The following is a 23822-nucleotide window of genomic DNA, read 5'->3' as shown; positions in this document are numbered from 1 at the left end:
TCATCTTTGTTAGGATGGGACCATTCACCTTAGGGGCACCTAGATAATGCCCACTAGGAACTTGGGCATTGTCTTCAACTGTATGTCTCACATCCAATTAAGTGTCCTGTCCTTTGTGGCTCAGTTGTTCTTAAACCTGTTTGTACATAAGAATCACATAGGGGTCTTTAAAAAGGAAAGCTAATGGGCCTTCTCCAGACTTACTAACTTAGATCTCCAGAGGTAGCAACCACAATTTCCTGTATTTTATAAATACAGGATTCTTGGGCTCCTCGGGATTCGGATCTATGCACAGGTTTAAGAAGTTGAGGATTCATGGCAGTAGATTATACATATAATATGTGACTCTGTCATTGCTTTCTTTTTATCCTGGTTGCACTGTCGGGATTCAAGCCCTCATCATCTCTCACTTGTTGTAACTGTCTTCTGTCATCAGTGTCTGTGTCTCCAGTCTCTCTCCATGGTGCTAATTTTGCCCCAGCTTAAAGCTGCAGCGACTGCCTGTTGGGTAAAGTCTCAACTCCTTCATACAATAATTATGCTTTTTTACACTTTGGCCCCAACCCTTCTGGCCAGACTTCTCACCACTCCCTCATGCATCCTGTGCTATAGGATTTCATACCAGGATGCTATTTCTGATGACTTTAAACACACCATATACATCTATGCTTCTTTTCCTTTGCATATGCTGTTCCTCTGCCTGGAATGCTCTCACCATTACCCCCATTTCCTCCAGCCACTGTCAGATTCTTGCTCATTCTTTAGGCCCCAGCTCAAGTGATGCCTACTCAGCGAAACATCCCCTGCCCCAGCTTTCCTGATTTGAGTGACTTGCTCTTTGTTTTATGATCTTCACATCTCAGTTACTGTCCATGCCACAGTCTGCTTTATTTTAGTTATTGTGTCTTGTGAGGTGGACAGGAACAAGGTTGACTCTTCAACCTTTATGTCTAATATGACCCTACACTGCCCTTCCTGCTCAGTAAATATTTGTTGAGTGGATGTTGTTCTAAAACATCAAGATATCTAGGATGAATTGATAATGTCAGCTCCTGCCTTTTTTCATTGCAGTGTCTATTCAGGTCACCAGTCCATCTTAATTCCTCCTATGGAGTTAGAAAACAACCTTTTCCTCTGGCTCTCCACTGTCAACCAATACAAAATAAGGGACACTTTCTGCTCCTATTCAGTAATGGAGCTCTGCACCAAAGGGCTTGGAAACCAAGTGGAGGTGCTAAAGGTAAGAAGCAACTCCAAGTAGCCAGTCCAGGGAGGTTTTATAGAAATGGGCCAGTCATGATGATACCTAAGTAGGGGTTAACAGGTGTATCTGCCTGTTCTTTGCTAGCCAGTCAATATTTTGTAAACCTCAGGAAGTTTATTTCTTCCCTTTTCTAATGTAATGCACTCTTTCAAAGTTGAATCTTACTCTTCCTTTATGGAGAAGAAGGTGAAACGAGTCGGGAAGCTGAATGAAAATGACTTCATGTAAAGGTGAAAGACAACTGGGACCTCCAATAGGACTTTTTCCAAAAGAGTTTGCAACCTCAGAATATTAGAGATTGGAGACTGCCCCAAAGATAAGGGTCAGCTCGTTTATGTTTGTATCCAGGGATGATACATCTGACCGGCATAGGAGAGAGTTCAAAAACACTGACTTTTATTTAATAAAGAATTATGACCCTAAGAAGGAAAAAAAAAGAGATAAGATTTGGGGCGCCTGGGTGGCTCAGGCGGTTAAGCATCCGACTTCGGCTCAAGTCATGATTTCATGGTTCATGAGTTCGAGCCCTGCATCGGGCTGTATGCTGACAGCCTGGAGCCTGCTTCGGATTCTATGTCTCCTCTCTCTCTGTCCCTCCCCCATTCACACTCTGTCTCTCAAAAATAAACATTAAAAGAGAGAGAGAGGTAAGATTTGATCTCCAGTGTGCTAGATTTCTTTTTCTCTCAGTACCCCCTCTCCATTTTGAAATAGACATCTAAAGCACAGAAATGGGGAGGTATAAAAATGAATTGCTGAAGAACCTAAGATTCTTAGATAAAAGCAGAAAGAATTAGAGAATGAACAGATTTACCAGTGGGTAGTGATTTTAGTTGAATGCCTTGCTGTTTCTAAAAAGTTTTGTCTTTTCTCTGGGTGTCTTGAGGTGAGAAGACACAGTTCCTTGAGTTTTCCTGACCAAAGAGATAGAGCAATGGCCCTACCTATTCAGTTCTTTTCCTGATCCTACTAACTTGAGCTCCTGTGCCATTGGCGTCTTACAGACCAGAGGAATCAACCTCTCCTGCATCCGAACGTGTGTGGTTGTGGCCGAGGAGCGGCCCCGCATTGCCCTCCAGCAGTCCTTCTCCAAGCTCTTCAAAGACATTGGTCTGTCCCCTCGGGCTGTCAGCACCACTTTTGGATCAAGAGTCAATGTAGCGATATGTTTACAGGTGACTTTCATGAAATCTTCCTTGATAACAAATGGAGGAGAAGTGTGTGGTGCCCCACAGCAGAGGCTTCGAAGCCAGACAGCCTGGCATGAGCCCAGTTACACTTACTTGCTCTGGGACTGCAAGCTTATCGTTTGGATTTCACTCTGCCTCATTTGCTCACCTGTAGGATGAAGATAATAGTATTGTTCTTCACGGGGATCATTCTGTAGAGTCAATGAGTTACTAGGTGCACACGCTTGGAGCCATGCCCAGCAATTGAGCACCAATATAAATGTTTACTCTAGTAGTTTAATGGTACATGATGATGAATCAAGAAGATTTTTGAGTCTTATTTGAGTTTTATTAATATCTTACCTTCTGTTTTTCTGTCTCCTCCTTTTTTTTTTTTTTTTTAAACAAAGGAAGCACAAATAAACCTGTATTCTTTTCTCCAGCCAGATGGCAACTTTGCCTTGTTACTCTTGGTGGGTAAATGACAGAAAAGAACTAAGTCTGATTTTATGTAGCTTGGAGGCTAATGTGGTAAATATAGGCATGAACAAGAATGAGAGTAAAGGAAGATGGCATACTGGGGTGGGTGCTTTCAGGGCTTCTGTGACCGCAGGCAAGTGACTTTCAAGTAGCCTGATCATGATGGAGCCCCGTCACTGTCCACTTGGGCCAGTGTTAGTTTTGAGAATCCCATGGATGCTGGCCTGTGTCATCTCTGCCTGGAGTCCAGGGATGAGGATCCTCCTCAGCCTGCTAACCTTTCAGGGCTGTTCTAGCCCTTGTGACCGGGCCCCTGGCCTACTGTCTCAGGGGAGGGAGGGAGAGAAACACAAGGCCATGAGCCTCTTTCAGGTTCTGACTGCAAACCCACCTCATCTGGTTGAAGAGAGGGTGAGCTTTCAAAATAGAGTTTGGATTTTTCATGTAAATGACTAAATTATCTGTTTCTTGATTTGAGAATGTGAAATATGGAAATCAATTCATTTAAATTTTAAGTCAACAATACATTGGTTTATTTTTCTTCAGGGAACCTCAGGGCCTGATCCAACTACTGTATATGTAGATCTGAAATCATTGAGACATGACAGGTACAGTATATTTATTATGTTCACTCCCTATTTGAGCGCTTTTTTTTTTTAAGTTCATTTACTTATCTATTTTGAGAGAGACAGAGACAGCTCAAGTGGGGGAGGGGGAAAGAGAGGAGGGGAGCAAGAGAGAGAGAGAGAGCGAGAGAGAGCGAGAGAGAGCGAGAGAGAGAGAGAGAGAGAGAGAGAGAGAGAGAATCCCAAGCGGGCTCCACACTGTCAGCGCAGAACCCGATGCGGGGCTCAAACTCACTGTGAGATCATGACCTGAGCTGAAACCAAAAGTCAGACACCCAACTGACTGAGCCACCCAGGCGCCCCTCTATTGGAGCTTCTAGGCATAAAAAATTCTGAGCCTCAAGAAAGCCAGCACTTTTCCTTCATTCCTTTTGTTTGTATCTTCCAGGGAGGGTTGGGAAGAGGGAAGGAATTAGTTTTTATTAATACCTGATTAAGATTTATATTTGTAAGGAGAAAGTTTTATCATAGTTGTTGCGCTGTTCGTTAATATTTAAATGTAACACTTCGTTCCTGTCTGTGTAAAAATGTTTTGTAATATTTGATATGAACCAAAATGGATAGACTCTTTCCTCTGGGAGTTTAAAAATAAAAGGTGGAACAGACAAGATAAATGAGGCAGAGTAGAGTTTTTGAAACAACACTTTATCCAAACCCCGGGAATAAAAGCCTTCTTCCTCATCAGCTTTTAGCTCTATCCCACGGAGTCCTAAAGGGCTCTGGGACATTTTTCCCAGGTCCCACTGACTTTGGCTGTGTTCACTGATGTCCCCGTGACCCTGACCTAGCCTGCACAGGTAGATCATCTCTCTAGTGCAGTGTTCCTCAGCCTGGGGAGGTTTTGCCCTCCAGAGGACATTTGACAATGTAGACGGTTTGGGTTGTCACAAGAAGGGAGTTGCTACTGACATCTAGTGGGTAGAGGCCTGGGATGTTGCTAACCATCCTGTAATGCACAAGATAGATAGCCCCTCATAAAAAATTATAGTCGAACATTCTCTGACCCAAAATGTTAATACCGAGTTTGAGAAACTTCTAGCATAAGGAGAGACAAAATAGAGGTCTCAGGAGGGCAGTATATAGAATATATAGCTGTAGTAGACGTGGGGCAGCCATTTTTTTAAAGAGAGATATATATATACACACACACATATATATAAATTAAATATTGTTCTTCTACAGGGTTCGTCTTGTGGAAAGGGGTGCCCCTCAGAGTTTACTCCTCTCAGAGTCTGGAAAGGTAATTTGTTCTGTTAACCACTGGAAGGTGGTCTCCCGGGGAAGTGGTTCATTTTAAAGAACATTGAAGCTATATAATAGATTAGTACCCAGGGAAAAACTTAATTGAAATCTGGAGATGATTCAATAATTTTAACTCCACTAAGACTTGAAATTCGTATGGGTACATAGATACAAAGAATTCTAGGTTCGAACTTTCTTAATTTCCACAGATTTTTTGTTTTTTAACTTACATCCAAGTTAGTTAGCATACAGTGCAACAATGGTTTCAGGAGTAGATTCCTTAAGCCCCTTACCCATTTAGCCCATCCCCCCCCCCCCCACAATCCCTCCAGCAACCCTCTGTTTGTTCTCCATATTTAAGAGTCTCCTATGTTTTGTCCCCCTCCCTGTTTTTAGATTATTTTTGCTTCCCTTCCCTTGTGTTTCTCCACAGATTTTTTTTTTAATCCAACTGACGTGTTATTCTTACTTGACAAATCAGTAAAATTCACTGTTCGTTATATTCAAGGTGGAGAGATGAACAAGAGGCAATTCTATTTTTGTCAATGTTACGAGGAGAAAAATAGGGGGGAGTAGTGAGGTGTGGTTGAAGATCAGGGAAGGCATACATGTATTTAAAATTGAGAGAGAAATCAAAATGACGAAGAGATTACAGATATATAGAGTGAGTGTCTATGGGGATAAGATTTCTTAGATTAGAATGATGCTTTAAAATGTTCAAGGAGGGACACAGTTATTGTCTTAGTCCATGTGGGCCACTGTCACAGAATACCATAGACTGGGTGGCATATAAATAACAGAAACTTCTCACAGTTCTGGGGACTGGGAAGTCCAGGATCAAGGCACCATCAGATTCTGGTGAGGGACTTTTGGTTGATAGGTGGCCGTCTTGTTGCTGTATTATCACACATGATGGAAGGCTGCAGCTCCTAATACCATCACATTGAGGATCTGGGTAGATTACATGCAACCCAACATAGGAATTTTGAAGGGATACAGCATGAAGTCTGGAGCAGTTCTGAACAATTTACTAAGGGTGATCAGACATCAGCCTAAGCTATCAAGTTTCTCACCCTTTTGAAGACATAGTGATGATGCCTCAGAATTCCTTCTAGTAATTCTGAAAGGCAGAGGGGGAAATTATAAAGAAAGAAAGGAATCCTGCATAACCTATCAAGCAGCGGATCAAGCCCACGAGGTGCTCACTCCAGTTTCTCTCTTCCATTTAACCTCTTTGGAGTGGAGTTGGGTTGATCTTCTTACCATCTTGTCAGATCTCCATCTGCCTCAGCTAGTGGTTGGGAGCCTCAGAAGCTTTTGCACAGTGCCTGGCCCAGACCTGTGCAAACGATCTGTTCTCTTCCTTCCTTGAGGTCTTAGGTGTATGAGACCAGATAATCACTGTAGCACTTCGCAACTAACCTCATACTCTAGACACCCACGATGAAAAAGGAGGTTTAAGGGACAGAATATGGGTAACCAGAGAAGCCGTGAGCCATTCTCACAGCCAACACCTGTTCTTCCTTTTCTCTCCTGAGGGAGATCCCAAGCATGTGATGTCTCTCATGATCCCAGGGTCAGGATCCATTCTCCTGCTACGCTGCCACCGTCCTCTCTTATTCTTCAAGTTCCTCTAACTGGCTTTCACTGTAGATCAGAGCCAAGCCTCGTGGACAGTCCCTCCCTGCTGCCCTTTCTGCTTTAAGGGGTTTTACTGCAGTCACACCAGTGAACAGAATAGATCATGAGAAGGAGCAGTCGCATGAGTACAGATCCTTAGTCTTATGGTTCTGGCCTCAATTTCTCAACCCTTTGAAGAGAAGGTAGACTGGTTGGTTCCCTGGTTATTTTTGAGGATGAATCTTATTGTATCTCTAGTCTCCACTGAGGACAGTCCAGGGAGCATCACATCAATTAGCCCCTGTCTTTGTGCACTCCCTCACCTCACTAGAAGAGGGGTGGAGGGGTGACTGCATTTCCTAGGGATCACTAGATTTGATTTAGTCTTTGTGTTTTCCCTTTGATTCTCAGATTTTACCTGGAGTGAAAGTGGTTATTGTTAATCCTGAGACCAAAGGGCCTGTAGGAGACTCTCACCTTGGAGAGGTATGTGTCATTTTTATCTTTACTCTGAAAAGTCGGCAGTAAAGACTTTAGGGTTCATATTCGAGAAGTCAGCGAAACTGTGGATTTAGCTTTTCCTCCACTGTGAATTTTCGTCTTTTAAAGAGTTTCCACCTTTCTCCATAAGGCTCGAGACTAAAAAGAGGGAGGTTGAGACCAGGATGGAGAGAAGATTTAGGCACCCGGATTAGAACTACTCCCAGATTTCTCCACTGACATTCCCTTAGCTGAAAAGGAAAATGGCCAAATCCTATCTGTTCTCACCTATTAAGTAGTAGAACTGAAAGGAGCCACAAATACTAAATATTTTTAATTCATGGAAATTTTTTTAAGTTTATTTATTTTGAGAGAGAGTGAGGGAGCATGAGCGGAGGAGGGGCAGAGAGAGGGAGGGAGGGAGAGAATCCCCAGCAGACTCCATGCTATTTGTGCAGAGCTCCATCTCACAAACCGTGAGATCATAACCTGAGCCAAAACCAAAGTCAGATGCTTCACCAACTGAGCCACCTAGGTGCCCCTAAAATTCATTAAAATTTTATATTCTATTCTAAAATGTATCTTTGTATTAGTATAAAGACTCTTTTTTGTAAAGATTTTGTAAAAGACTTAATTTTTCTTCCCTCAAATATCTGAGGGGCACTGATGTTGCATCCCGTAGTTTACTGGGAGGAGTGTCGGAGGTGCAGGAGCCAGATGGCCTGGGCTTGCCGGTTACCAGCTTCTAACTACTGAGCAAGCTACTTAATCTCTCTGACCCTCGGTTCTCTCATCTATAAATAATAATTGCACCTATCTCACTTACCTAATGAAATTGTGTGACAGTTAAATACATGAATACCTAGATCTGTTATGCACATGGAACAGTGCCTGTCACATAACGGGTTCTCAGGAAATACTAGTGTTATCATTTTTAGCTCTTGCTATATTTACATTGTAAATTCAAATACCCTGTAGTGTTTTCCTGAGGGTGTTATACCTGAGTTTCAGAAGCGCAGAAACGATCCCCACTGCGTTTGTGCAGCTCTGAACGTGGTTGAGAAATGAGCCAGCCAGGGAGGCAGTGTAGCATCGTGGTTAAGAGCACGGCCTGTGCAGCTGTAGCTGCAGCCTGTGTACAGGCTTGGGTGGGAGTCTCGTAGTTTCTGCCTCCTCTGCGAGTTCCTTAACTCATTTTTTCATCTGTAAAATAGGAATAATAATAGTATGTAACTGTACTGTCACGTGTGTCATGATTGATGGGGCTGAGGCATATAAAGTACTTACCTCTCTGTTTAGCACAGTGGAAACACTTGGTAAGTGTCAGCTGCCTTTCTTGTTGTGTTGTTATTGTTGTTAACATAAAAGTGAGAATTGAAAAAAAAAAAAAAAAAAAACTGTCCCAAGAGAATTGAACTGATACAGTTCTATGTTCCTGGTGAAATGTGACCTATGCCTTTTTCTTGTTGTAGATTTGGGTGAACAGTCCCCACACAGCCAGTGGCTATTACACCATCTATGATAGTGAGACTCTTCAAGCCGATCATTTCAACACTCGCCTCAGTTTTGGGGATGCTGCGCAGACACTCTGGGCTCGGACAGGATACCTTGGTTTTGTCCGCCGGACCGAGCTCACAGCGGCCACTGGAGGTAGCTTCCTCAGCAACGCTTCGCCCTTCAGCCTGCTTTGTGTTTCAGCCAGTGTCTCCGGCTGGCCTTCCTCAGCCTGCCTTTCCGTTGTGGAGTGTGTGTGTTTCATTATTCCCTTCTGCCATTCTTAAACTCATACATGAATTTATGTTCATTTGAAGAGTCCCTGGGATGCAGGCGCCAGGGTACCGCGTCAGCATCTCTGAACTACGGGGTAGCATGGCCGACGGCCGTGGAGATATGCCTGATGACGACCGAGTGCCCCTGGCAGACCGTGCACCCTCGGCCCCTATGGAGCCGATCCTACCCCTGCACAAGCTCCTAGGACAGGTGTTTCATCTTGTAGCTCTTCTACTCCCACATCCCATTTTGGGAGCAGACGAATCGAGCCTGATCCCTGATGTGGAGGAGCCGTCTTGCTGAAGCGCTCTGTCCCTTCGGCACCTCACGTTAGATACCAGACTGCTTGGCAAGGCTCTGGTGTAGGCAGCCCCCCATTACCCTCTCCTTAGTTGATTGGCTTGGCTTCCCTGCTGCCTGCCTTCAGCTCTTCTTCCTGATGCCATTAATGGCCATGTTGAAATGCCCAGCGCTAACTGTGTCGTGCATTTCAAGAACTGATACAAATAACTCACTGGACTTTACAGGCCTGAATTAGAGCCAAGTCCTTTCTCCTAAGCTCCTTGTGCCTGGTCCATAGAGACCAGCAGCCACAGTTTCTTCCCAGTTTCGTGGAGAAGAGGAAGTTATCCCTCCCCAGGTCCCTTGGCTTTGAAGCCTACCTCTGTCTGCCATTTGCTTTGTGACCTTGAGCAGTCAAAGTCTTTATGAGCTCTTCTCATATGATGGGAACCCTGCTGGACCTCCTCATTCTTCTCTCCCCAACAGCTTCTAGCACTTTGTTTTGCTCAATTTTTCAGAAATGTTACCTTTTTCTGAAAATATTATATTCAGTAGACTTAGCAAAATCATCTCTTGCTTCAAAATGCAATTTCTATATAGACATAAACCATGTAGACTTACGTATATACAGTGTGTGCATAAAATTTAAAAAAAAAAGGATTTCTTCCAAGTTCCCGCTGGATTACAAGCCTATTAATAACCAGGACTAGTCTCTCCGTATTCTGTGATCCTGCTCCTTCTACCTGGACTCCTTGAAGATGTCTGGGGATCACAACACATGCTCATTTCTTCACCCTCTCAAATCTTCTCCACCCCCCACCCCACTGCTCTCCCAGCTGTCACTGGCTAATTCCTATTTATCCGTAAAAGCTCAGCCTGGTTTCGGCTTTTCTTTCTCGGAAGCCTCGAGCTGAGCTCCGGCGGGGGTGTCCTCTGCTCACCTCAAACCTTATGCCCGCACCGGGCCCACCACATCACAATGGAGTACTTGTTGTGTGTCTGTTTCCCCACTAGACAATAAGTGTCTTCAGGGCAGGAATTGTGTTTTGTCATCTTTGCTTCCCAGCACTGGGCACAATTCCTGGGACGTAGTGGTGGTAGCAGCAGCAGCAGCAGCAGCAGTAATAGTAATAATGGCTAATTTTTTTTTAGCACTTATAATGTGCCAGGCATCATGGGAACTCCCTTACATGGACTATCTCATTTAATACTCGCAGCAGCCATTTAGAGTTCTCCCTGTCTCACAGAGGGGGAAACAGGACCGGAGACTCCAGTAATTTGCTCAAAGTTAACCCAGCTGGTGAGCGGTGGAGTCAGGGGACACGGCAGGCCGTCTGACCTTGTGCCCTGAACTCCACCATTGCATCGTACTCCTTATGTCTGATGAACCAAATTTCTCTTTTTCTTTCTGTCAGAGCGTCATGATGCATTATATGTGGTAGGAGCTCTGGACGAAACGCTGGAGCTGAGAGGATTACGATACCACCCGATCGATATTGAGACCTCAGTGTCCCGGATCCACAGGAGCATTGCCGAATGGTAAATTCCCCTGCACGGAATAGGTTCCCCACCTCAGCGGTAGCGTCCATTAAATTGATCTAAGTAGTCAGCCTTTTGTACCCAATAGCACCTACAGACGTAGAACTCCTAGGGGAGTAAGAAAATAAATGGACCGATTCTTTCCTGTCTTGGTGTGCCATCTGCTGTGGCAGAGGAGGCCGTGGAGACACTGAGACAGGCTCCATAGAACCATCATGGGGTTGAGTCCTTTCTACGGATAGACTCTTACCTTTGGAAGCGATCGAACTGGTCATCTGCTTTTAGAAAGTGGGTGTGATAAGGTGGAAAGAACCATGACTGGAAGTTCAAAAGACCCAGCTTGAAGGCCCAGCTCTCCCACCAGGCAGCTTTTCTCATGTAAAATACTTTTTCTGCTGTTTCCTAATTATGGTGAAAATCAAATGAGAATGTGCCTCACAAATTGTCAAATGATAAGCACATGAAAAGCATCGTTATTATTTCATCCAGCTTCCTTCTCAGTGTAGGAATTTCCCCCACATTCTCCCTGATAAAGGATTATCCTGCCTCATACTGACTAGAAATTCCTTAAAATTAAAACTCTTTAGTTTTTACCTGGCTTTCATTCTGGATTCTTGATAATACAGAATCTTTACAGTTTCTTTTTCAGGTTTTTTAGTTTTTTCTTAGTGTTTATTTTTGAGAGAGAGAGAGGCAGAGCATGAGAGCATGAGCAGGAGAGGGGCAGAGAGAGAGAGAGAGAGAGAGAGAGAGAGAGAGAGAGAGAGAGACACAGAATCCCAAGCAGGCTCCAAGCTCTGAGCTGTCAGCACAGAGCCCGATGTGGGGCTCGAACCCACACAGCGAGATCATAACCTGAGCCAAAGTCAGACTGAGCCACCCAGGTGTGCTTTTCCACATTTTTAATGTAGGATGTCCTTCCTTGGTTGTTTTTTTGTTTTTTGTTTTTTACCTATGCTAAATTGCCACAGTTCTTTTCATGGTTGCTCATGCTTTCTAGATGTTTCTTTGTCAGTATTTTCATTCACTTTGCTCAGAGTCTGTCCTCAGACCTGAACAATGCCCGTGAGTTATAAGAATAATACAGAGAAGTGAGGTGCCATGATTAACCTCTAATTTTAGACCTTTGACTTTTAATGAAACCAAAGGCTGTGTACCTTTTTTTAATGATGGAATCTGTTTTTTAAAGCCATTTAACACTGCATATCACAAGCCTAACCCAGTAGTCCCACTCAATGTAAGGCAACTTTCTACCTTATGGCACTTTTATGGCATGATGGAAGAGACACTGTATGGGGCACTTTAAGCTCAGATAAGGACAGGTCCACTCCCTTCCTGTTGGCCCTAAGAATATTATCTTAGTCAAAACTCTTCTGTTGTAAATAACAGAAACTCTGCAAAAAGAAAACAAAAAGACAAAAACTTAAGCAAAAGAGAGAGTTAATGGAAAGAATACCTAGCTACCTCAGAGGTTCCTCAAAGTCTCTCTGGGTCTCAAGAAAGGTAGAAACAAAGGAAGGGAAGGCCATCAGGAATCACTGTCCTCTCACTTTCTAGAGCCATGTGGGCATCCACTCCATTCTTTCTCTGCCCCCTGAAGAGCCGTTCCCTATGCTTCTTTGGACACCTGGCTACCACAGACCTTTCACATGTGGCCAGTTCACGTGACCAGCTGACCAACTTCCAATCTCATTTCCAAACCCCCAAGAGATTGTGGATGGCTCAGCTGATCTACTGTGATCACAGGGGCAAGGCCATATATTACAGACATGGCTGCCAGCCTTCTGGTTGGATCCAAGAGAGAAGGCAGTCCTCAGGGAAATGGGGACAGGTTTTGGGCAGGTACTATAAAAGATGACTGGTAAACGGACTGACAGGTTAACTGAATGTCGTTGGAATTTCAGTGCCGTGTTCACGTGGACCAACTTGCTCGTGGTGGTCGTAGAACTGTGTGGCTCTGAACAGGAAGCCCTAGATCTGGTTCCTTTAGTGACAAATGTGGTCCTGGAAGAGCATTACCTCATCGTTGGCGTTGTGGTTGTGGTGGACCCAGGTGTTATCCCCATCAACTCCAGAGGAGAGAAGCAGAGGATGCACCTCCGGGACAGCTTCCTGGCTGACCAGTTAGACCCCATCTACGTGGCTTATAACATGTAACCCGCCTTGTGGGGCTTGCAGGGGGCCGTCCTGAAAAACCACAAGGACCCAAGACCGGCGACTAGGAGCAAGCTTTCAAATGATGTGAAATAAGCTGAGATGGTTACATTATACCCTTCATCTCATCCTGTGGGATTCCGCAGTCACAGGACACACAGGCAAGGGCAGTTGTGTGGTAGCAAGTGAAAAAAATGTTAACAGCCCATTAGTCATGAGCTTTGACATAGCGTGAGCAGCACGTTACTAAAGCAATTACATGCATGTTGCATTTTTTTCATCTGTTGTAAATACTTGTATTTTTATCTAATGCTGTTTTAGAATTTTGCAAGGGAGTTCAATGAATTCACACGAAGGGGGTAGTCGGAGTTCCACAGCTCCCCGCTCTGTACTGTATTCTGCTGATTTACCGTCGCTGGACATTCTGCAGGTTTTGTTAACACGGATACTCGGCTTACTTTCCGCTGACCCATAAGCAAATCAGATATAACCCACTGAATATGAGAGTTACTCTATATATATAATTCTTGACAGGAAAACATTTTGACCAGTGTTTTAAACATGTAAATAAGAAGACACACACAATTCAGCTAAAAAACTGACACATTGGCTTGTATAGTCCTAACAACTAAAGTAGAAACATTTCTCCTTGGAGAGCATCTCAGTGTTCTCTTAATGCAGTGTAATTGAATAGGTAACTAAAAAGTGCAAATCGATCACAGGTTTTGCTGCACATTGTACTATGTCTCTGTTGGCTGATGTGTTTTATAAACTAAAGCTGCCTCTGTTTGTTTTCAAAGCTTGCATTCCCAGAATCGGCTTAAGCTTTTAAGAACTCAACCTGTTCCTACAAGCTAAAAATCTCAGTTTAAAAATCAAAATGTTAATGAAAAGGCTAAGCTTCATTAGATCCCACCCTATGCTAAGGAACCACAATAACTCACTGTGGCCCCCAGTGTTGAAACTGTGTTTCAAATTTCGAGTGACAGGTAAGAATTTAGGATTTCCTCTTTTTCCAGGCCCATTGTCAACTGCGTCTACAGTTTATACATATAGCTTCTCTTTTCTGAAAACTGAAAAGCGTCCTCTGTTCTTCCAGTTCATGAGGGCAGGGATTTTAGGAACAAGAATGACAGGCTGGGAAGGCACTGGGATCGGCAGTCACGTGAAACCGCAAAGGCGACATAACTCCGTATCTCAAAACTGACTGATTCGGGTTGCCAAAATAGCTAGGCTTACGCTGAAATAGGGGAAGTCTGATGTGTGCAAAAAACTCTTTTGAAATAACTGTGGTGCCCGGGCCAAGTGGACTGAGCATGGGACTGAATTTGGCCTCTGGCTCGGTTTCCTTTCTTTGGTCTGATAATTCATGTATTTGAATATAGTTGAATTTTATTATTTTTTTCTTACAGAAATATTTTTAAGAATTTAAAAAAAAAAAAAAAGAAGCTCCAAGTGAACAGAGTTAACTTGTTAAATCAGAATGGTTCTCTTTGACCCACTCTGGTCTATTGTGTAAATATTTATTTAGACTATTTTAATAATACATATTATTTACCCCACTGTAACATCATGTAAACTAAATATGTTTTTAAACAATTTTTAAGACTTGTAATTACCCTGAAAATAAGGTTTATAATGCAAAGCCCAGACCCTTCACCATGGTGGCACTCCCAGGGGCTGCCCTCAGTCTCGTGGCTCAAAGCCACTTTCTTGCCTCCCTTTTACACAAGCCTCTTTTCCTCCCAGTTCTTTCTCCACTGAGGGCAGACCCCAAGGCATGTTCCAGTTCCAGATCTCTTTTTTGACATTTTGGATGAAATTAGTTTACACATGACGGAAGAGGTTCTAAGATGTACAAAAAAAAGCACTTACGCTGGGACAAGAAAGCCCAGTGACTAGCTACGGTTCGGTTTGTGGAAACAGCTTGCTTATTTGGAAAGTAATTTTCACCTAAAGTAGTTTTCAGTAATTCACTAAACAAAGCAGGGGATTTCTGAAGATTAAAGAGTTCTATCTCCATAATCCACAAGTTCTAAGAGAAAAATAGGCAGAGTATTATCCTTTGGGTTGCTGTGAAAATTGTCACTATACAACTGTGGGTGTCTGCTAGAATTATAACGGGAGCCACATCTGTCATTTTAAATGTTCTAGTAATCACGTTTTAAAAAAAGAAACCAGCGAAATTGATTTTCATATATTTTTGTAACCCGGTATATCAAAAATAGTATAATCTCCATGTGGAATCAGTATGAAAAGTGAGATATTTTATTTTCTTTGTTTCCTATTAAGCCTTTGAAATCCAGTGTGTATTAAGCACGTTTCAATTCGGACTACCCATACTTCCAGTTTTCGGTAGCCACATGCGGCCAGTGGCTACGATATTGGACCGAAGTGATCTGTACTCATTCTTTCAAATAAGATACTCCATTCCTCTCAGAGTATGGTCAACTCCCAGTTACTTTGGATCTGATTATCTGGATTTGTAGTTCCTCAGACCTCTGCTTTATCTCTAGTTTTTGCTCTCTGCCTTGTGGCTGCTCGATTGATCTTTTGCCTATCCCTCAAAGCCAGAATATGCTAGTGGAAGAAAGAAAGCTGAGCTGTGTCTTTGGGAACTTCATTAGTAACTGTGGTGAAGTGTCCTCTGGAAGGGGAAGAGAGTCCAGTCATTAGCTAGAGGTGTTTGGGGGGTCATCTGCAGATTTAATGCCTGGTCTGTTACAGACTTGAATAAGAAAACTCCCTCTTGAAGACGCAATGCTTGTGCTCTTTCCACGTTAAGTAGAACCTTTGTGGTAGAAGGTCTTAGGACAGACCCAAAAGGCCATTATTGATAGAAACAGCCTAGCCAAAACTCTGGAACACATTCTGTCTGGGTTTTTACGCCTGTGAAAAAGAAAACTAGATTAATAGCAAGGCCCCATTCCAGTTAAGAGAAATCCATTCATCTTAAAGCCTTTGAACCTCTTTCTGCCTCTCAGCAGAAGTAATTGAGGTAGATCAGGAAGGGGCTGCCTCAGGAAAATTCCTAAGCCCAAGGGATTCTTAGAGCTGCACAAATGTCATCTCCTGTATCAGTGAGACCCTGGGAATGACCGGCATGCCAGCGGGCATCAGTGTGAATCCACAGCCTTTATTTACTTCCTGCCTCACAAAGGGCCCCGGTCCAGACCGCCACAACCACCAAGTCCTTTCCTCCTGAAGTTGTGCTGCCTCGGGCTGTTTAGGGACCATTGCCTGTCTGTTGGTAATCCGAGTGTTTCTCCTTTCTTTAGTCCCTGAGCAGTGCTTGCTTAATGCTTTTGTTGAATCAACAAAGGGCCTGAGGCCTTAGGTTTTTTGTTAAGGTCTCTGCCCCAGGCATGGTGCTCAATATCTTGGCCAAATAAATTACTTTCCTTGAATACGCAGCAATCTTTTAGACTAAAGCAATGAGGAGTTACCACCTCACCCTCAAACTCCAACATGACCTATGCCTTAGTGTTGTTGTTTTCGTTGTCTGCTCTGATGTAAAAGCAAGAGTATTTGGAGCAAGAAGCTGCACTACTCCAGATACACAATAGGCCTTTTCTTTATCATTCATAATAACATTTCCGGTTTAGGTATATGTAGATGGGCCATGTTATTTGTCCACAGGAAGAGAGTGTAAAGATATGAGAATAATTTTTTAGTCCTAAATGATGTTTTGTTTACTTTCTGTCAAGGTATTTACCAGTGTCAAATTCAAACTATAGTACTGTGTAATTATGTATAAAGTTTTTTTATTTATTTGAAATTAGACTAGATATACATTTTTAAATTTAACATCTGGCTGGACAGTGTTCTATTAACTCATTGAATGTGTTTCCTTTGTCTTGTGTTAATAAATATTGATGCCTGATTGTGTTTAGTGCTTCACACATTGGGAGGATGGATAAATTGGAATTGATACATCTTCAATTTAACTTCAGATAGCAAAACCTACAGAGAGCTGGAGCGGTCTAAGGAAAATGAACACAGAGATCCAAAGTTATTGCAAATCACTGCTGTTACTGGAAGACAGGTCAAGGAACAAAAGAGAGTCATTTTGAAAACTAAGAAGCCTTTTTCAGGAAAAATTAAAGTTGAGTTTTCCTCCTACCCATGTGGCATTTGGTTAGTTTTAAACTATGGATCATAAATTGTATTTTTTTTTTTCCTCATGTGTGATTGGGCTGGATTTCAGCCTTTACTAAAGCAATAAGTCATTTGCTCTTCATTTCTTGGTTTCAAGAAACGTGATAGGAGCCCATCAAATTGTGCTTGTTCTCCAACACTAAAACTGGTCCTTGAACGATTATCCAAGCTATTTAGGCAGCTGGGAACATTCTTTCACCTAACATACATTTATTGAATGCCTACCCATTAGGCCGAAGGCACTGCAATAAGAACTGAAGTTAGAGAAAATTAAGTCCCTGCTTTGGAGGGGATACAGGAAAACGGTACAATATAGTAAGGGTTATGAGTAGAGGTGGACCGTGGGAACAGGTAGGACAGGCACCCAACCCAATGATGAGGGAGAATAATGAGGAATATACATGCTGACGGAGGTAACCCCTGAACTGAGTTTTGAAGGATGAGACAGCCAGATAAAGACAACAAAGCAGAAAGGCAGAGTTGCATTCTCTGGGAGCTACAATTCGTTATTAGGATGGAGGGTTTGAAGGGGGAAAAGTTGCAGATCGTTATCCATGGGGGCTTGATCCAAGGCTAGATCACCAAGGGCCTTGGGTATCATGCTAGGAACTTTGGGCTTTTATCCAGGGAGTTAAAGAGCGCCAGTGAGGGATTGATAGCAAGGGGATGACATGCTCAGATTTGCAACCTAGAAAATTATGCTGGTGGGTGGTCATGTAGAAAATGGATTCATGTGCGTAGGGAAAGCCAGGTAAGACCCAAGGCGGGGAGACCAGTCAGGAGGCCTTTGCGGGAACTGCGGTTATCAAGCCAGAGGACTTCAACGAAGGCGGTGATGGGACGGAGACAAGAGGCAACACATGCAAACTTGGGAGACGGTAAGATTTCAGCTGCTGGGTATTTCAGGTAAGGAAGGAGGAATCCGAAACAACTCCTGGGTTTCCGACTTGGGGAGTCAGGTAGATGTGGGGCCATTTACCAAGGTAGGGAACAAAAGGGAAGGAATAGATGTCGGGAAAAAGACGGTGCTCCATCTTGTTCATATTCGTTTGAGGGTGCTGTGGCACATGCAAGCGGAGAGGTCCAAAAGGCAGCTGAACATGAGGTCTCTGCCTCAGGAGAGCTGTGACCATGAACTAGATATTTGGGAGACATCCATTTAAAACTGGTAGTTGAAGCCGGGGAAGTGGATGGTATTGCCAAGGAAGATCATGTGGAGGGAGAAAAGGGTCGGTAACGGAGCTATGGGAAACAACAACTACGAAGACGGGCGGAGGAAGAAGGGAGAGCCAGTCTCCGGAGAGGTAGCAAAACCAAGAAAGAACATGGGCAAAGAAGTCGTAGGGAAGAGTTTTAAAGAGGGAGTGTCAGCAGTGCCAAAAGCTACAACGAGGCTGAGTAAAACCTGAATTGAATAGCATGTGCTCTATCTGGCAACGGAGCAGTCACCGGTGACCTTGGTCTTCGCAGTTTCACTTGCCGCCATGGGGGGCGGAAGCCAGAAAACTGGTTCAGGAGAGGAGAGAAGTGTGACTGAACGAAGGCTACTCTTCCCAGAAGTTTCTGCCCACAGGAAGGAAAGAGGGAACAGTAGTTCAAAGAGGTGTGTAGGAATCACGGGAGGCTGTTTTAAAAAAGATGGAGGAGAGGCGCCTGGGTGGCTCAGTCGGTTGAGCGTCCGACTTCAGCTTGGGTCACGATCTCGTGGTCCGTGAGTTCGAGCACCGCGTCGGGCTCTGGGCTGATGGCTCAGAGCCTGGAGCCTGCTTCCGACTCTGTGTCTCCCTCTCTCTCTGCCCCTCCCCCGTTCATGCTCTGTCTCAAAAATCAATAAATGTTTTAAAAAAAAAATTTTTTTTTTAAAGATGGAGGAAATAAAATATTCCTGCATCAGGGGAAAAGAGTCAGTAGAAAGGGAAAAGTTCCAAATACTGCAATGAGGGATAAGACAAAGCAAGGCCATTGAGGAAGCAGGAGGGGCAGGGATTCAGAGTATGGGTAGAAGGATTAGCCTTTGAGGGGAGGAAGCATTTCCCACCCCCCTACAAGGGTAAAGGCAAGATTCTGATAGTAGGAAGTTGATAGAGGTCTAATGACCTCATTCACTTCTCTGAATCTCCGTTCTCAACCTATGAAGGTGAACACTCCTTTCTGAGATCATTTCTATGAATAAGTATGACACAGCTGACAACACAACATGGAATCTGCAAATAATGGGAATTCCTAAGAAGCAGATCTAAGGGAAATTTATATTAACTCCATTTATTAAGAAACAAACACTAAGTTGTATTCAACTAAACAAAGGAAAAGACCCTCTAAGATGGAAGGAAATAAGGAGGAAAACAAATTAATAAATAGAAAACAAGGGAAATAGGGTTCAAGAATTTGATTTCTTAACCTAATAAAATGTCGATAATATTCGCACACACACACACAACTAGTAGGAAACAAAAAATATAACTACAACTCTGGTATTTTTTTTTAATCTTAAGGGATTATTATAATTTTGCCGTAAACTTGAATTTTAAATGAAATGGCTCATTTTTGGGGGGCTCAGAGACAGTGCTTGAAATGGCGGGTGCGCCAACATATCCCGTGGTTCCAGCGCTGGGTTTGATCGCCACATTACCATTTTTTCACCCGAGGGCCGGCTCTACCAAGTAGAATATGCTTTTAAGGCTATTAACCAGGGTGGCCTTACATCAGTAGCTGTCAGAGGGAAAGACTGGGCAGTAATTGCCACACAGAAGAAAGTACCTGACAAATTATTGGATTCTAGCACAGCGACTCACTTCTTCAAGATCACTGAAAACCCTGGCTGTGGGATGACAGGAATGACAGCGGACAGCAGATCCCAGGTACAGAGGGCACGCTACGAGGCAGCTAATTGGAAGTACAAGTATGGCTATGAGATGCCTGTGGACGCGCTGTGCCGAAGAATTGCTGCTATTTCTCAGGTCTACACACAGAATGCTGAAATGAGGCCTCTTGGTTGTTGTATGATTTTAATTGGTATAGATGAAGAACTAGACCCTCAGGTGTACAAGTGTGATCCTGCGGGTTACTACTGTGGGTTTAAAGCCACTGCAGCAGGAGTTAAACAAACTGAACCAACCAGCTTCCTTGAAAAAAGAGTCAACAAGAAATTTGATTGGACATTTGAACACAGCGGAAACTACAATTACACGCCTGTCTACTGTTCTATCAATTGATTTCAAACCTTCAGAAATAGAAGTCGGAGTGGTGACAGTTGAAAATCCTAAATTCAGGATTCTTACAGAAGCAGATATTGATACTCACCTTGTTGCTCTAGCAGAGAGAGACTAAACATTGTATGTAGTTAGTTTACCAAATCCAGGACGCCACTTGCCTGTGTGTTTGGTAACAACAGACCAACATTATGCAGGCCCCTGGATTGAAAAAGGAACCTCTCCCACTCCCCCCGCCACTGAAGTGGTTAGGACTCTGTATAAATAAAAAAAAAATAGTGCTTTTGGAAAAAAAAAAAAAAAAGAAATGGATAATTTTCTATAAACTATAGAAAATTCATTCAAGAATAAGAAAATCTGAATTTTAACAAATTCACAAGGCAGAGAATCCCTGTTTCACATAGAAAAAGCCATCCCGACTCCTCTTGATACCAAAACCAGACTAAGGCAGTTTTCAAATAAATCAGTCTCACCCATGAAAAGATTAAAATTATAAATAAAATCTGTTTCGGTCGCTGTGTAATACACCACTCCAATTTAGTGGCACTGGGAAATGACCACAAGGAGACAGAAATGGGAGAGTAACTACTTCTGAAAGATGAAATGCAATAGGTGACATTTGTGTGTTTGTGATTTTTCTGTCTGAGGACATTGCCATAATTCCAAGGAACTTGACTGATAGCCACTGCCTACTGGCTTAAGGTGTAAAAGGATAGAGTTCCATGTTGTCAGGGAAGTCAGAGTAGTTAGGTGGGAAATCTGTGAAAGGAGAGAGCCCCAGAAGGTAGGAGTCCTCAAATCTGCATATAAGATGTGTCAAAATCTTTGGCTGACTAAACTAAATTATATGGAGAAAAATCCAGAGTTCCGGCGGGGGGGTGGGGGGGAAGGGTGCGGGGGGAGGAAATGGAAAGAGGCAGGAATTTCGGCTGTTGTCCATGACAGAGGAAAAAGATTGGAAATTAAGTCCTCTTAAATTAACTGCCTTCTGAAATAAAAATCACTCTGTAAAGCAATATAATTCATTCCAGTAATAAAACTACTAGAAAGGTGAATAAACAGAAAAGGATGCCCTATACTTAAGAAAATCAGTCAATAGATACCAACCGTAATCAGCAGTCAAAAGGTGTCACAATTAGCAGTCAAAAGGCTTAAATCAGCTGTTACATATATATCGAGACTTAAAGGGAAACGTAGGGTCACCTGGCAGGCTCAGTGGGTAGTGCGTGCAACTCTTGACCTCAGGGTTGCAAGTTTGAGCCCCAGGCTGGGTGTAGAGATTACTTAAAAATAAAATCTTGAGAAAAAAAAAAAAAAGGAAAATGTATACACAATGAATGGGTAAGGAATTCCTACATAAGGAATCTAGCAGAGAAACAGAAACTAAAAAAAAAAAAAAAAAAGGACATACAGACTGGATAGGAAGAATTAAAGCTATCTTTAGTCACAAATGAAATGACTTGTACATTAAAAAATCCTACACACGTACAAATTGTAAAATGAGTTCAGCAAGGTTGCAGAATTCGAGATCAATAAAAAAAAATACCTATTTAATTTCCATTTACTAGTAATGAACATTCTAAAAAAGAAATTTAAAAATCAATTCTAGGGGCTCAGTCAGTTAAGTGTTGGCATCTTGGTTTTGGCCCAGGACATGACCTCCCAGTTTTGTGAGTTCAAGCCCCGAATCAGGCTCTGTGCTGACGGCTCAGAGCCTGGAGCCTGCTTCACATTCTGTGTCTCCCTCTCTCTCTGCCCCTCCTCTGCTCACACTGTCTCTGCCTCTCTCAAACTAAATAAACTTTACATACATACATACCAATTCTATTTGGGGCACCCAGTTGGCTCAGTTGGTTAAGCATCGGATTCTTGGTTTTGTCTCAGGTCATGATCTAGCGTTTTTGTGAGTTCAAGCCCCCTGTCGGACTCTGTGCTAACAGCTCAGGGCCTGGAGCCTGCTTGGGATTCTCCGTCTTTCCCCCTCTCTCTGCCCCTCCCCTGCTCGCACTGTCTCTGTCTTTCTCAAACTAAATAAATAAACCATAAATAAATAAATAAACAAACAAATAAATAAATAGATAGATAGATAAATACAAATCAATTCTATTTGGGGTGCCCAGGTGGCTCAGTTGGTTAAACATTGGGTTCTTGATTTTGGCTTGGGTCATGATCTCACGGTAAGTGAGTTTGAGCCCCACGTTGGGCTCTGTGCTAACAGTGTGGAGCCTGCTTGGGATTCTCTGTCTCTCCCTCTCTCTGTGTCCCTCCCCCACTCGTGCTGTGTCTCTCAAAGTAAGTAAATCAACTGTAAAAAATTAAAAAACTTTAAAACCAATTCTATTTAACATAACATCAAAAGGAATAAAATACATAACTTAATGAAAGTACCAACTTGCATACTGAAAACTACAAAATCATTGAAAGAAACTAGAGAAGATCTAAAAGGGAAAGTCATCCCCATGTTCACGGATTGGAAATTTTTAAATTGTTAGGATGGCAATTCTCCGCAGATTGATCCAGAGATTCAACACAATCTCTATCCAAACCCCAGATGCCTATTTTGCAGAAGGGGATACGCTGATCCTAAAATTCATATGGAAGTGCAAGGGATTCAGAAAAGTCAAAACAATTTTGAAAAAGAGCAAAGTTGGAGTACTCACACTTCCATATCTCAAAACCTACTACGAAGCTAGGGTACCGGCCAAAGGATAGACCTATCAATCAATGGAATCGAATCATAAGTCCAGAAACGGAGAAGCCTCTGGGCCTGACCCAGCCAAATAATAAATCAATAACGATATTAATGTTGCATCTCAGGGGGGAGTGGGGAGATGAGTGCCACCTGTAAGTGTGTCAGGATTCAGAGGTAATGGTCCCTGGTCTGGTGTATACCAGTCTGGTTCTACAGATTCCTGGAGGATGGCAGTTTACCAGGGCAAGCTTAACCAAATAGTAGCCTCAGCTGTAGCCGTTGTACCCAGTCTGATACCTTTGCTAGATCAGATTAATACGGTCTCAGGTACACAGTACGTAGCCATTGACTGACAAATATGTCCTTTTCCATTCCAGTCCATTCTCCTCACTAGGAAAAAAATTGTATGCGTGAAGATGGATGCTAACTATTGTGACTTACTGTGGTGATTGTTTTGCAATACATACATATCAAATCATGATGTTGTACATCTGAAACTAATATAATTTTACATGGCAATTATATCTCGGTGTTTTAAAAGTTAAAAAAAACTTTTTAACGTTTGTTCATTATTGAAAGATAAGAGAGAGACAGAGCATGAGCAGGGGAGGGGCAGAGAGAGAGGGAGACACAGAATGGGAAGCAGGCTCCAGGCTCCGAGCTGTCAACACAGAGCCCGACTCGGGGCTCGAACTCACAAACCGTGAGATCATGAGCTGAGTTGAAGTCGGACGCCCAACCGACTGAACCATCCAGGCGCCCCTTGGTGTTTTAAAAGTTTTTAGAAAGGGGAATCAGAAGGAGTTCACATTCATGTAGAAGGGATAAGAATATACATGTATAGTTTTATCCCAGGGTTATGTTACATGATGGAACAAGATGTAATTAGTACACTGAAGGTCTTGGTAAACTGCAGGAGATCCCGAGGATGGGAAATTAAACTATGAAGAGTCAGAGGTCTAGCAATCAGGGGCACGCTGACGTATCTCCTGACATAGAAACAAATTACTGAGGCACCTGGCTGGCTCAGTCAATAGAGCACGCACTTCTTGATCTCGGGGACATGAGTTCAAGTCCCATGTTGGGCGTAGCTTACTTAACAACAACAGCAGCAGCAGCAGCAGCACCAAATGAATG

General features: G+C 43.0%; 2 protein-coding genes across 5 annotated transcripts in view; both read left to right on the top strand.

The window, feature by feature from the left end:
• Positions 1–16509, top strand: part of DIP2B (disco interacting protein 2 homolog B) — a 225249-nt gene extending 208740 nt beyond the window's left edge. For all 4 annotated transcript variants that reach the window (XM_019419347.2, XM_019419345.2, XM_019419346.2 and 1 more), the window contains 8 exons: positions 1072–1240; positions 2269–2439; positions 3460–3521; positions 4722–4779; positions 6813–6887; positions 8354–8531; positions 10349–10472; positions 12377–16509. In XM_019419347.2, coding sequence (XP_019274892.1) covers positions 1072–1240; positions 2269–2439; positions 3460–3521; positions 4722–4779; positions 6813–6887; positions 8354–8531; positions 10349–10472; positions 12377–12629 — 1090 coding nt within the window. In that variant the 3' untranslated portion in view covers positions 12630–16509. The remainder of the gene's footprint in view (positions 1–1071; positions 1241–2268; positions 2440–3459; positions 3522–4721; positions 4780–6812; positions 6888–8353; positions 8532–10348; positions 10473–12376) is intronic.
• A 1519-nt stretch (positions 16510–18028) lies between these two features.
• Positions 18029–20286, top strand: LOC109249288 (proteasome subunit alpha type-6-like). Its single transcript, XM_053895340.1, is given in 3 exon segments — positions 18029–18124; positions 19355–19947; positions 19949–20286. Coding segments are annotated over 3 exon segments (852 nt in total). The 3' UTR covers positions 20112–20286.
• The last annotated feature ends 3536 nt before the right edge of the window (positions 20287–23822 follow it).

This window comes from Panthera pardus, unplaced genomic scaffold (genome assembly GCF_024362965.1).
Source record: "Panthera pardus isolate Hobbes unplaced genomic scaffold, ASM2436296v1 HiC_scaffold_6, whole genome shotgun sequence".
NCBI lineage: Eukaryota > Metazoa > Chordata > Mammalia > Carnivora > Felidae > Panthera > Panthera pardus.
The sequence above is the reverse complement of the archived record's forward strand: the minus strand, read 5'-3'. Positions and strand labels throughout refer to the sequence as shown.